The sequence below is a fragment of the Panthera leo genome, chromosome A3, assembly GCF_018350215.1.
Source record: "Panthera leo isolate Ple1 chromosome A3, P.leo_Ple1_pat1.1, whole genome shotgun sequence".
Taxonomy (NCBI): Eukaryota; Metazoa; Chordata; class Mammalia; order Carnivora; family Felidae; genus Panthera; species Panthera leo.
In genome coordinates this window covers 137,486,791-137,499,363 of record NC_056681.1, presented here as the reverse complement: position 1 = coordinate 137,499,363, position 12,573 = coordinate 137,486,791, and the positions used below count along the sequence as shown (strand labels likewise).

General features: G+C 47.7%; 1 protein-coding gene across 11 annotated transcripts in view; it reads left to right on the top strand.

Moving 5' to 3' along the window:
* DCDC2C (doublecortin domain containing 2C) overlaps positions 1-12,573 on the top strand; it is a 111,660-nt gene that overhangs the window by 5,424 nt on the left and 93,663 nt on the right. For all 11 annotated transcript variants that reach the window (XM_042933752.1, XM_042933755.1, XM_042933754.1 and 8 more), the window contains exon 2: positions 5,532-5,583. In XM_042933752.1, the coding sequence (XP_042789686.1) occupies positions 5,532-5,583 (52 nt within the window). The remainder of the gene's footprint in view (positions 1-5,531; positions 5,584-12,573) is intronic.

The window sequence follows — 12,573 nt, the reverse complement described above, 5'->3', positions numbered from 1 at the left end:
CCCAGCAGGAGTGATCCAGGAGGGAGCCAGGCTGAAGCTCCAAAGTATGTTGTTACTGCTGGTTCTCTGTTATGCTGTCTTCTCTCTCTGTCTGCCTATTTGTCTGTCTGTGCTGGACGTGACTTTCAAAACTCATTTGCAGAAATAATTTGAAGTCTAGGGTGATTTTCTCTTTGGCCAAAGCTGATTGTTGTGGGCTTTGGCCAGATACCTGCTCGGGAAGGTTTGGGAGTACCTTCATACAGCTTCAGAATGTGAGATGCTTTGGGCCGCCCACGTGGCTGGGAGACAGGATGGACCCCATTGGGGTCCCGGTTCACAAAGAGGGGTAGTTCAGAAGCAGCCACGGCCTCTGCTGTGTCCTGAGCATGTACTTCTGCCTGTTGGCCACACAGCCTGTCCAGGATGTGGTTCAACATCTCTGTCCATGGTCAACAGTAACCCCTGGGCTAAAGTGGCCCCAGGGATCAAGCTCACGTCTTTGGATTCCCTTTATTTCCTGGATCTTGGCCTGGTGATTCCTCAGATGTTATCCTGTTAGATGTCTTATGTTTCAAGAAGATGTTTTCATTTTATTAGTTTTTAGTGGACAGGTTGATCAGAGTTGCTTAGCCCATGGTTCCCGGGGGGCGGGGGGGGGGAGCCTTCTGGCCCTTGTTCTTCATGTGTATTTTTATTGGACGTATGATCCTGTGTTCCTGTGGATAGCAGTGTCCTTCAGGCCACGGAAGGTGGTTTTCTATTGTCTTCTGACTTCGAGTTTGCTGATGAGAAGTCTGCTATCATTATTTGTGTATTTGAAAGTAATATTTTATCTTTTCTGGCTGCTTAAAATTCATTTTCTTTGACCTCAGTGTATTGTGTTTAAATGGTACGTCCCAGTGCAGATTGATTGAATTCTCATGAGTCTGGTGTGGTAACTTTCATCAGCCATTTTGTCTTCAGAGGATGCCTCTGTCTTATGCTCTCTGTGTTTTCTGTGTCAGGGTCCATGTGGGTTGGCCTTTCTGATTGACAGTAACCTCCAAGAGTCCTCCACTCGGTCCTGAATTTCTCCCTTTTACCTTTTGTGCTGCACTTAGGTACCTCACACAGATCACACAGATCTTTTGGCTAATTTTTCTGCTGGGTATAAAATGCTGTCAACCTGTTCACTGGGTTTTCAACTTAAATTGTTTACTTTTTTTATTCCTAAAAATTCTATCTGGGGCACCTGGGTGGTTGGGTCAGTTAAGCGTCTGACTCTTGATTTCGGCTCGGGTCATGATCTCACGGGTCATGGGATCGAGCCCCACACTGGGCTCCGTGCTGATGGCTCAGCGCCTGCTTGGGATTCTGTCTTCCTCTCTCTGCCCCTCCCCTGCTTGCTCTCTATCTCTCTTTCAGAATAAATAAAAATAAACTTTAAAAGTAAATAAATAGATAGATAGATAAATAAATAAACTTCTGTCTGGTTCTTTTTCAATAATCTGTGTCATTCTTCAGTGTCCTTGGTCCTGCATGTACCGTCAGGCTTGGCTGTTCTTGAAATACTGTCTTTCTGCGTCCGTGATGCTGGTCTTGGAAACCTGTTTCTGTTTTCTGTTATTTCAGCTGGTTTCTCTCAGCTGAGATAGTAACCTCCTTGTTCGTTTACTTTCGGACTGCAAGTGACTCCTTTTACGTGGATTTTGTTTGAGGAACCTCCTGGAGGGCTGAGGTGAAGGTGAGATTCTCCGGAGAGGGCTCCCGTGCTCCTTCTCCACGTGCCGACAGTGCTCTCTGCCCAGAGACACCCCAAATTCAGCCAGTCATGGGAGTTTGGGGGGACCGCCCAGATAGTGTAATTTTATGAGGAAGCTGACCTGTGATCCGAATTCTTAACGGCATTGCAAAGATGCAAATTTAACCTCCTCTTGTTTTTGAAGGAAAATCTTAATCCACAGACACCCGAATTGCCGAGAGGTATTGGATTAATGCCACGACGTTTTAGATTTGAATTTATTACGGTGATAATCCTGTTGTGTGGGAGGACTCGCTGACAAGAACACAGATAGCCCTTTGTAGATGTTTGATTTTGTGATGATGTTTTTCAGGGTTAGTTACATATGAGGTTATATATAACTCTAACTGGGCCGTAAATGGAATTATTGTGTCTTCCTGAAATTTATACGTTGAAACCTAATCCCCTGTGTGGTTATTCGGAGGTAGGGCCTTTGGGAGCTGAGTAGGTCATGGCAGTGAAACGGTCACGAAGGGGATTCATGTCCTTACGAAAGGGACCCCAGAGAGCGCCTTACCCTTTCCACCACGTGAGGACCCAGCAAGAAGGCAGCCATTTATGGAGTAGGAAGAGGGTCCCTACTGGAACCCACTCACACTGGTACCTGATCCCAGCCTCCCAGCCTCCAGAACCGTGAGGAATAAATGTTTGTTGTTTAAGCCACTGGGTCTGGGGTATCTCTGCTACCACAGCCCAAACAGGCTTAGACACTGCATGTGCTGAATTCCGATTTCCTACCAGAATCCTTATTCAGTGTTGCTTTCCAACAAGAGAAGAACATATTCCTACTAAAATTGACTTTAGAGTCCTTTTCAATGCACGTATAATGAAAAGCACTTAACGTTCCCGCCCAAACAATTCCTGGCGAAAATCACGTGTCTTTCCTGTAAGCTGAAGAGGAAGGACGCTGGGGCAGGGGCAGCACAGGTGAACATGCCCGGAACTTGTTCAGCGCGTGCTCCTCTCTGTTCTGTCTTGTGGGGCCAGACGTTTTCTAAGAGACCTTGTTAGACCCCTGCTTCGGTAGGGAAACTTGCATGATGCGTCTGAAATTCTTCGGACACGTGGCCAAAATATGGAGACGTTGAGGCGTTTCTCTTCCCCGATCACTTAGTGTTTGTTGTTGTTTTCCGGGAAGGAGGCAGCGTGGTCCGGTCCAGTGATGGGAGAGCAGAGGACGGACGGGGGCTGTCATGTGGCCAAAGCCTCGGCTGTCTGGCGTCATCCGTGTGGCTTCGGGGCTGCGCGTGGATGGGTGCCATTTGCATGTGACGATGATCACGGAGTGACGTTTAGACTTCACCGTCTCCACCACCATTTAGCTCAAGGAATCATGAAATCAGCACCCAGACGCGGGTGAATGCAGCTCTGGGAAATATTTTGGCTTGATTTCTGCTGGTATTGGTAGGCTGGCGCTGGTTGGAGTTTATATCCTGTAATTACTGAGCCAGTGAGCAATTAAAATTAATTTTCTCCAGCAAATAATCTTCTGACTGTGTCACGGGCAAGTGAACTTTGCGGTGAGACCTGATGACGTATCAGCCATCCTGGGGCTCTTCTAGAAACAACGGCTGCAGAACGCTACTCTGAAGAGACAAACCCCATCAGATCTAGGTGGATATAAAATCCAATCATTACTCAAGCATCTCTCACATTTTCTGGAGTGAATGAATCTGAGATGAAGAACACGATTTTTTCTTCCATAGAACAAAATATTATAGGCTAAACATTAAAGACGTCCTGTAAAGCTTAGAACTCATGATTCTTTTTGAGGAGAAAGCCGTCTTCACACACACACAAACTGTAAACCAGGGCATTGTGCGTGTGCATGGGTGTGTGCACAAGTTTGGGGGAGACCCCGAAGGATTTGGATTGCCCCAGGAATGGTCTCTCTTTGCCTTATGAGTTTGCAGTTGAGGTACGAGGCAAAGGCCCTTTTGATAACGCTATCGTAGTTTGCCTGCACCCCAACTTTCCTCGTGTCTCCTTGCCACCCATTTGGACGCTGGGGATAGCAGGCGGCAGGAACAGGACAGAGGAGCAGGAACGTGGTCTCAGGGACAGAAGAAGGTTGAACCGGGTCGAAGTGCATCCTGGCCTTTCCTTATCTCAGTAGCATTGCGCACATGGAATAAGCTTGCTGGGGATGGTGTCCTCACCGCTGAAATGGGCTTAGCTCACATCCGGCGTGGCGTCGCATCCCGAGTGGTGCTGCGAGAATGTTATGGACGCAGCACCTGCAGATGCCTGGCCTGACTCTCGTGGCCGGCTTCCTCCTTCCCTTTATTCTCTGGAAGCAGCAAGGAGGGTGCTGCACGCGAACGTCCAGTCTCTACGCCAGGTGCCTGCCCCCTGCTGCCCACCCCGGGGCAGAGGGGGAACCCACACCCGACCAACGCCTTCTCCAAGCGCCCGGCCTGGAGGCTCCGGTCCACTGGGTCTCTGAGGAAGTACTTAGCCCCTCTTTCTGTTCTATTTGTGCGTCCTTTGGGATGCAGCATGGAAACAAACAGCATTTTACGTTCTTTGCTGGATCTTTTGACGCCTTAGTGTCTCCGCATTTATTTTTGCTTTTTGTTTCCATTTACTGATGCAATAAGTTGTCTCGTTTGGGGATTGATGTTCACAATCAAACACGGAATGTGGGGTCTTAAAACCGGAAGAACTCACGGAAGGGCCGGCGGAGGTGGTGGGGGTTGGGGCGAGCGCTGCCTTGTTTAGTTTGGATCACAGTTTTCAAAGATGTGAATTGGCTGGACATTTTGTAATGAGGGAGTTCATGGAATAGTATAGAGTTTTAGTTTAATTGGAAAAAAATGGAGGATTTGACTGTTCGGAAGGACTAAGTTTTTAGTTGTCCGCATTGTCGTGTGGAAACTGTGCCCTGGGGCTGTGGGAGGTGTTCACCCTGGACGGGAGGGGTCCTTGCGCCCTGCAGCGCCCCCCTCCCCCCGGATGCTGCCCTGGGCAAGCGTCCTCACTGCCCGTCTGGCCTCTGTGGGCACCTGGCTTGTGACTCTGGGCTCTACTGAGTATTTCTTACTTCCTTTTTCCTTCCAGCTGCCAATGTAGGCAACACTTCTCTGAATCTTGTAAAACTGTCAAAAACAGCAGCAAACTCAAATGTAATTTTTTTTTAATCAGGAAGAAACCTTGAAAGATACAAAATTAAGTTATTTATTATCATGAAAAAACATCTGTTCTATTTTTGAGGCATATAGAGGCCTCTCCAAAAGTCCCCAAGTGCCAGGAATTGTATTAGCCGGACTCTCACCCGTGCTCTTCTGGTGGCTTTTTCCAGTGTTCACTGTTGGGCAGAATGGGGACAGGGATGTAATTCTGTGTGACAGGAGGGGACAGTGCAGGTGGTGATGAGCTGCAAGGGCGGGGGGGACTCCGCTCTGACTCTGGCCAATCTGTGGGACTCTGATGAGCTCATTTCTGGGCCCTTCCATGACCTGGTAGAAAAGAAAGTGGAATAAATGATGGCTCGGGTCCCTTTTTGATTAATAACGTTATAGGAGAGTGCCATTTAGGTGACAGTGTCCCATGGGCCATGCCGATGGCAGCCAGTGGGACACCGTCCATAATGTCCCACCGTGACACTGCTGTTCTATGTCGACGGAAGACTGTGGCACTCTTGACTTTAGTTTCAAGTTGCTGTGGATTTGCAGGTCCGAGTGCTGAGAAGGAGTCCTCTCTGAAGAGGCTCACATTTCCCCCCTAAATTATTTACTTTCTAATTAGGTTTTTCTTTCTTCTTTTGCAGTTATATTCATATAGTTCCCAGGAAACCTGGAAAGATGAGCAAGTTGAAGGAAGTAAGTGTTCGGTGCTAATGACTAACGGTGGGATAAATTGGATGGTCCGGGAAAACTCCGAATGTCACTGTTGAATAATGTCACTTTTAGAAGACTAGCATTTTGTAGGGAATGCCTCTAAAGGCCCGTTGCTCTGGAAACCCGAATCCACTGTGCGGGGTTGTCATACCTGTCGAAGCCCCTAAGTAACTAACGTGACGGAAGTCAGTAAAAATACCCTAAGACCACGGTTAGAAAGATAGTCGTCTGTGACACACTGTGCAATTATTTACTGAAACTTTTCACTTTTCTTTTGTTACGGGGGACTTGGAAAGATGGGTGTCAGGAAAAGCTATTTTAATTTACATAACGTTGAAGCTAATTATAATGCTCAATTTAAAGATTTGCCCCAAGTTCTCAACATTTTTGTGCTTGATACACATTTGAAAGCTCTGTAGTGTGGAAACTTCTCTCGCTCTGTTCACATCACCTGGTTCTTAGCCAAAAACAAAAACAAAAACAAAAACTCCATTTAATATGTATAAAAGAGATCCAGCTTTTGGGGCACTTGGCTGGCTCAGTCCGTTAAGTGTCGGACCTGAGCTCAGGTCATGATCTCGTGGTTCACGGGTTCGAGCCCCGTGTCGAGCTCTGTGCTGGGCTGACAGCTCAGAGTCTGGAGCCGGCTTCGGATTCTGTATCTCCCTCTCTCTCTGCCCCTCCCCTGCTCGTGCTCTGTCTCTCTCATCTCTCAAAAACGAATAAATGTTAAAAAAATAAAAAAAATAAGAGTTCCACCTTTTAAAATAAGCCACAAAAATTGCTAAGTTTTAAGCAAGATATCCTGCTGATATTTAGACTATAATATGATTTAGAATGTTATATAATATAATATGTAAATATAATAATATATTTACTATATATTATTACTATATAATATACATAATATTATATTTCTTATATATCATATATGGTATAAATATGAATCATATATTTAATAATATAATATATAAAATTTTCTTAAAAAATCGACTTGTCATTTTGTTGGGTATTTCAAAGAGGAGATTTTTGAGATTATTCTCTAAGTGGTGCTTTTGGTATTCTTTTTTTTTTTAATGCTTATTTTTGAGAGAGAGAGAGAGAGAGCAGGGGAGGGGCAGAGAGAGAGGGAGAGAGAGAATCCCAAGCACGCTCCGTGTTGCCAGCACAGAGCCTGATGCAGGGCTCGATCCCACGCACCGTGAGATCGTGACCTGAGATGAGATCGAGAGTTGGGCACTTCGTCCTGAGCCACCCTGGTGCCTCCGGGTTTGGTATTCTTGTTTTCTCCTCCTTGAACCTGTGTGAGGACCGAATGGTGAAATATGCATAATGTTCCAGAAAGAGATCAGTGCTGGCCCTCTTCCTCCACAGTTTAGAGAAGCAGGGTTTCAGTGTGCCCTTGAATCTGCAGCCGAGTTCTGGTAAAGGACAGCCCTGGAGCTCCAGCACCAGCCTGCAGAGCATTTAGCTGTCTCCTCAGAGTCTGCATTTCAGGGCAGTGCGATGAGTCAGGTCGTATGTCCCCACCTTCTACTGTAACTTGCCAAGGGCAGGCGGGCAAGTCTCCAATAAGAAACAACTCCAGGGGCGCCTGGCTGGCTCAGTCGGTTGAGTGTCCGACTTCGGCTCAGGTCATGATCTTGCAGTTCGTGGGTTCGAGCCCCGCATCGGGCTCTGTGCTGACAGCTCAGAGCCTGGAGCCTGCTTCCGATTCTGTGTCTCCCTCTCTCTTTGTCCCTTCCCCGCTCATGCTCTGTCTCTCAAAAATGAATAAAGTTAAAAAAAAAAAAAAGAAACAATTCCAGCAGTGACTGAATGTCAGGGCCACCTTAATAAACAGAGTGGGCATGGTGTATGATTATTCTTAACACCCAGGCACTTGCTTTCCCATCTCCAGGTGGGGCAGGCACGGGGCGTAAGCAACAATTCTGAAAAGTTCCCCTCAAGTTCAGTCTACGCGTACCCTGAGTGCATTTCGGCGCTGTGATTAGAACGAGCAGTTAGCCCTGGAGGACAGGAAGGCAGCTTCTGGGTTATGTTGTCAGCCCCCCTTGCTTTCCAGCTGAGGAGGCTTTGATCAGAAATGTTAGGCGAGGTGCCTGATAGCAAGTGCTCTGGAGTGGGGACCTCTGTGTCCTCACACCAATGGGACTGTAGTCGCCCCAAAGAGTTCTGTAATTTTTCTTTAGGAGTATACACTTTTTCATAAAAAAAAATCTGATTATGAAAGGAGTCCTTACTGAGAAAAAGTGCCAAGAAGCTGTGCAGATAACTCCATGAAGAGAACGGGGGTCATCCACAATACCCCTCAAAGGTCAGCGCTCTGACTTTGTCATGTCTGTTTCCAGGTGCTTTTTTACGCACCCGTAGCAAGTAGGTATACACAGAAGCACACACATACACAGTACATGCGTACATATGTGTATATATGTCTGCAGAATTAGGATCCATCAATGCTCACTATTTTCTAATCTGCTTTTTATTTACTATATTTTGTGACCATTATCTCATTCAGTAAATGGTCTTCTGCAACATGTTTTAATAATTTCATCGTGTGAATCTATCATAATTATTTAAGCTACTGCTATCGGCAGATCTTTGAGTCATTCTGCTTTGTCATTATTTTATTTTATTTTATTTTGTTTTATTTTATTTTATTTTATATTTTATTTTATATATTTTTAATGTTTATTTATTTTTGAGACACACACAGAGAGAGAGAGAGAGAGACAGATTGTGAGCAGGGGAGGGGCAGAGAGAGAGGGAGACACAGAATCCGAAGCAGCTCCAGGCTCCGAGCTGTCAGCCCAGAGCCCGATGTGAGGCTCAAACTCATGGTCAGATCATGACCTGATCCAAAGTCGGACACTTAACCGACGGAGCCACCCAGGCACCCTGATGGATTTTCAAATATTAACTCAACCTTGCATTCCTGGGACAAATCTCACTCATGAAATTTTGTCCTTTTTCTTTATTGTTGGATTTTATTTGCTAAAATTTTGTTTGGAATATCTGCAACTATGTTCGTGGAGGGATGTTGGTCTGTAGTTTTTTAAATCCTTGCAATGTTTTTCTCTGGTTTTGTATTGTTTCTTCCTTAAGTGTTTGGTAGAATTTACCAGTGGAGCCAGCTGGGCCAGGAGTTGTCTTTGTGGGAAGGTTTTTAACTACAAATCCAACTGCCTGAGGTGATAGAGGGCTCCTCAGATTGTCTATTTCTTGAGTAAACTTTGCTAGCCTGTGTCTTTGAATTGTCCATTTAATTTGTCCACTGGCATGAAGTTGTTCTCTTATCCAACTAATATCTGTGGCCTCTGGTGACGTGACCTCCCTCATTCCTGCCATTCCTGGTCATTTGTGTCTCCTCTGTATTTTCTTGCCAAGTCTGTTCGGTTTTATCAATTTGATCAATCTTCTCAAAGAACCAACTTCTGGTTTCATTGTGTTTCTCCATTTCTTTGTTCTGTTTTCTATTTCATGGATTCTGCTTTTTAAAAAAAATTTTTTTAATGTTTATTTATTTTTGAGACAGAGACAAAGCATGAACGGGGGAGGGTCAGAGAGAGGGAGACACAGAATCTGAAACAGGCTCCAGGCTCTGAGCGGTCAGCACAGAGCCCGACGCGGGGCTCGAACTCACGGACCGCGAGATAATGACCTGGGCCGAAGTCGGCCGCTTAACCAACTGAGCCACCCAGGCGCCCCTAGATTCTGTTTTTTTAAAAAAGTTTATTTATTTATTTAAAGAGAGAGTGAGGGAGAGAGAGCGGGAGAGGGCCAGAGAGAGAATCCCAAGCAGGCTCCACGCTGTCAGCACAGAGCCTGACTCAGGGCTCGATCTCATGAACCAGTGAGATCACGACCTGACCCAAAATCAAGAGTCAGACGCTTAACCCACTGAGCCACCCGGGCGCCCCTCCTTGATTCTGCTTGGAACTGTATCGTCTTCTGATGTGTAGGGAGACAGGCTTCTATTTGGGGTGACTGTCTCTGCACCCTTGCTTTCTGCCCTTTCTCTTTGGGACATCCTTCTCCTGTGTGCTCCCGAGCGCCTTTCCCTCCCAGGGCACCGTCCTTCATGGGTGGTTTCTGCTGTGTTGTGGCAGGAGGGAGCTGACTTCTTTTCTCCGCCATGTGACACATTTGCATTTTTGTCAGAGACACTCTGGGGACAACACGTTGGCCCAACGATGGAGACTCCAGTCCTGGCGTCAGGCCGATGGGGCGCGGCTGGCTCGGGCACACGCCACAGCCCCGGTGCCATGCTGGCGTGTTCGCCTGCTTCCTTCACCCCCTCTCTGCCGACCTTGCTCGGTGGACCCGCTTTCCCTAGGCTCATCGTGGAGGCTGACGGGGGTAACTCCTCCCCTTCCGTCCGATAGCGTTTATCAGCAGCTTCCCTATTTCTTTTAACTGCACAGTTTCAACATACAGGCAGAGTTAGTCCCTTCTGACCACACGGATACTGACAAAGTGCACACGTGCTCGGGAGCACTCACCCTCACCCTGCTTCCGTTCTTTTTTAAAATTTATTTTATTAAAAAAATCTTTTTAAGTTTATTCTTTCTTTATTAACGTTTATTTATTTTTGAGACAGAGAGAGACAGAGTACTAGCAGAGGAGGGGCAGAGAGACGGGGAGACACAGAATCCGAAGCAGCTCCAGGCTCCGAGCTGGCAGCACAGAGCCCGACGCGGGGCTCGAACCCACAAACTGTGAGATCATGACCCGAGCCGAAGTCAGGCGCTTAACCGACTGAGCCACCCAGGCTCCCCAAGTTTATTTATTTTGAGAGAGAGACAGAGACAGCATGAGCAGGGGAGGGGCAGAGAAAGAGAGAGGATCCAAAGCAGGCTCTGCACTGTCGGATGGAGCCCCATGTGGGGCTTGAACTCACGAACGGTGAGAGCAAGGCCTGAGCTGAAACCAAGAGTCAGACACTCAGCCGACTGAGCCCCCCAGGTGTCCCTACTTCCGTTCTTATTTTCCCAGCTTCTGTTTGCACTTTCCCTAATTCTCCACCCTCATAGTTTCACCCTTCTTTCTTCCCTTTCAGTTCTTGTATTCATCTGCCATCGTTTGAGGCTTTGCAGGTAATGTAGGTGGTCAACACCAGGCCAGTAGGAGGGGTTGTTCTCATTGGTTACTATTTTATTTTTACGAAAGGAATGATTGAAGGATGTCCTCTGAATGTCAGGCTCACTCCAAGGACACTCGTTGGTTGATTACTCGCTTTGCGTGTTGTTCCCCCCTCCGTTTGAGAAAGAGGCCTGAGGTTTGCTGAGATGGTGATCAGGGGGGTGAGGGAGAGATACTGGTGTACGAGGGGCCGTTGGCAATGCCAACTAGTTTGGGGAAGATAAAGAATCTTTCAATAGAACAAAAGAAATCACTAATCCAATAGGATCTGAAATACAAAACCTTGAATGGCATTCGGGAGGAGTAATTACGTGGGAAACACCACTGCTCTTGGTACAAGTAATATGATACGAGGTGACGCATTCCCCGCTGCTCAGCAAAATGCCAGGAGGGAGTTAAGACCTCCGTTGATCCTAGTCGCTCTTATGTCTGTCGTTGCTAGGCTCCAAAGTCCCCGCTGTTGTCAGAGGTCAAGAGCTCTTGGCTTCTTCTCTGACTACTGCCTTGCTGACTCCACACAATGTCTGGTCCTCAAGCCCCGCAAGCGTCCCGGGGAAGGCGCCGGGGTGATCCTCAGCCCTTCCACTCACGGCTCCCCATGGCTCAGTTCAGCCTCTGTCGCTGTCGTAGAGGACACGCAGGATGCCAGACGGGGAACCGGCCCCGCCCACGGCGTCTCAGTCGGGAAACCCTCAGTGAGGCCTGGGCAGGCGCCCCTGCGTCCTTCCCAGCTTCCCAGAGGGGGTGACATCTTAACATTTAGACCCTGAGAGAGCTTCATGGATGCATGATATCAGCTGAGTCAATTACAAAACCCCAGTCATGGTTCTTCTTCTTCTTCTTCTTTAATGTAAAAATATCTCAACATTTTCCAAAAAACGGGAAATAAAAATTCATCATCATCACGACCAGGAAGGCTCAAAACCCATCTCCCCAACCATGTGTTGGACACACGTGCCTGACGTCCCCCTCGAGAGTACAATGCAGTGTAACGCAGGGGGAGGGCTGCAAAGGTGCTGAGGGTTTGCCCAGATTTGCCCCATTTCTACAGGTAACGGTGCCGGGGTGGATGAAGGGCGACTTCCCGTCGGCCTGACTCTCCCTCCCGTCCCTTGCACACTGCTCCAGAATGCCTAACCTAGGGAGATTCTTGGCCGTTTTGGGGAAGGAGTGACGCTGATTTTTTATTTTTATTTTTTTGACTCAGAGGATCACAGAATGGGAAATGAAGTGACTTCAGAGGTGGTCCAGGATGACCTTTTCCTTAATGAATTACACGAACCATACGGAGCCCACTGCACCTTCCGTAGGGTTTCTGTGATCTGTGGCGACTGTGTGTGTGTTTAGCGTCTACTGTCGAGTGGCGTAGGGGCCATCTCTGTTAATTCAGCTTGCACGTTCCAGACCCCCGACGAGCGCCGTTCGCTAATTATGAGATCCTCCCTTTACGGTTCCATGACGAGGTCTTTTCTCGTTGCCAGACTCCCTTGAGTCTTTCTGGTTTGAAGTTTTGCATGGAAAAGGCTGGGAGGATGTTCACCGAGGGTAGCTGGAGAGGCTCGATGGGGCGCAAAGACCGAGGACTTTGGAGGCCAACAACAATGACAACCGCCAAAAGCTCTTCACTCATTTCTGGCGTTTTGCTCAGCGCCTCGCGACGCGTCATCTCCTCTGGCGCTGTCCCTCCCGGAAGCAGATCCGCATTCACACACGAGGATATGGGCACAGGAACGTCTTCACGGTGGTGTGAGGAGAAGGTGGTGGAACCAGGGCTGGGGTCGCGGACGACGCGGACGCAGGCTCCCAAGTGCCACGCCGGTATAGGTTCCA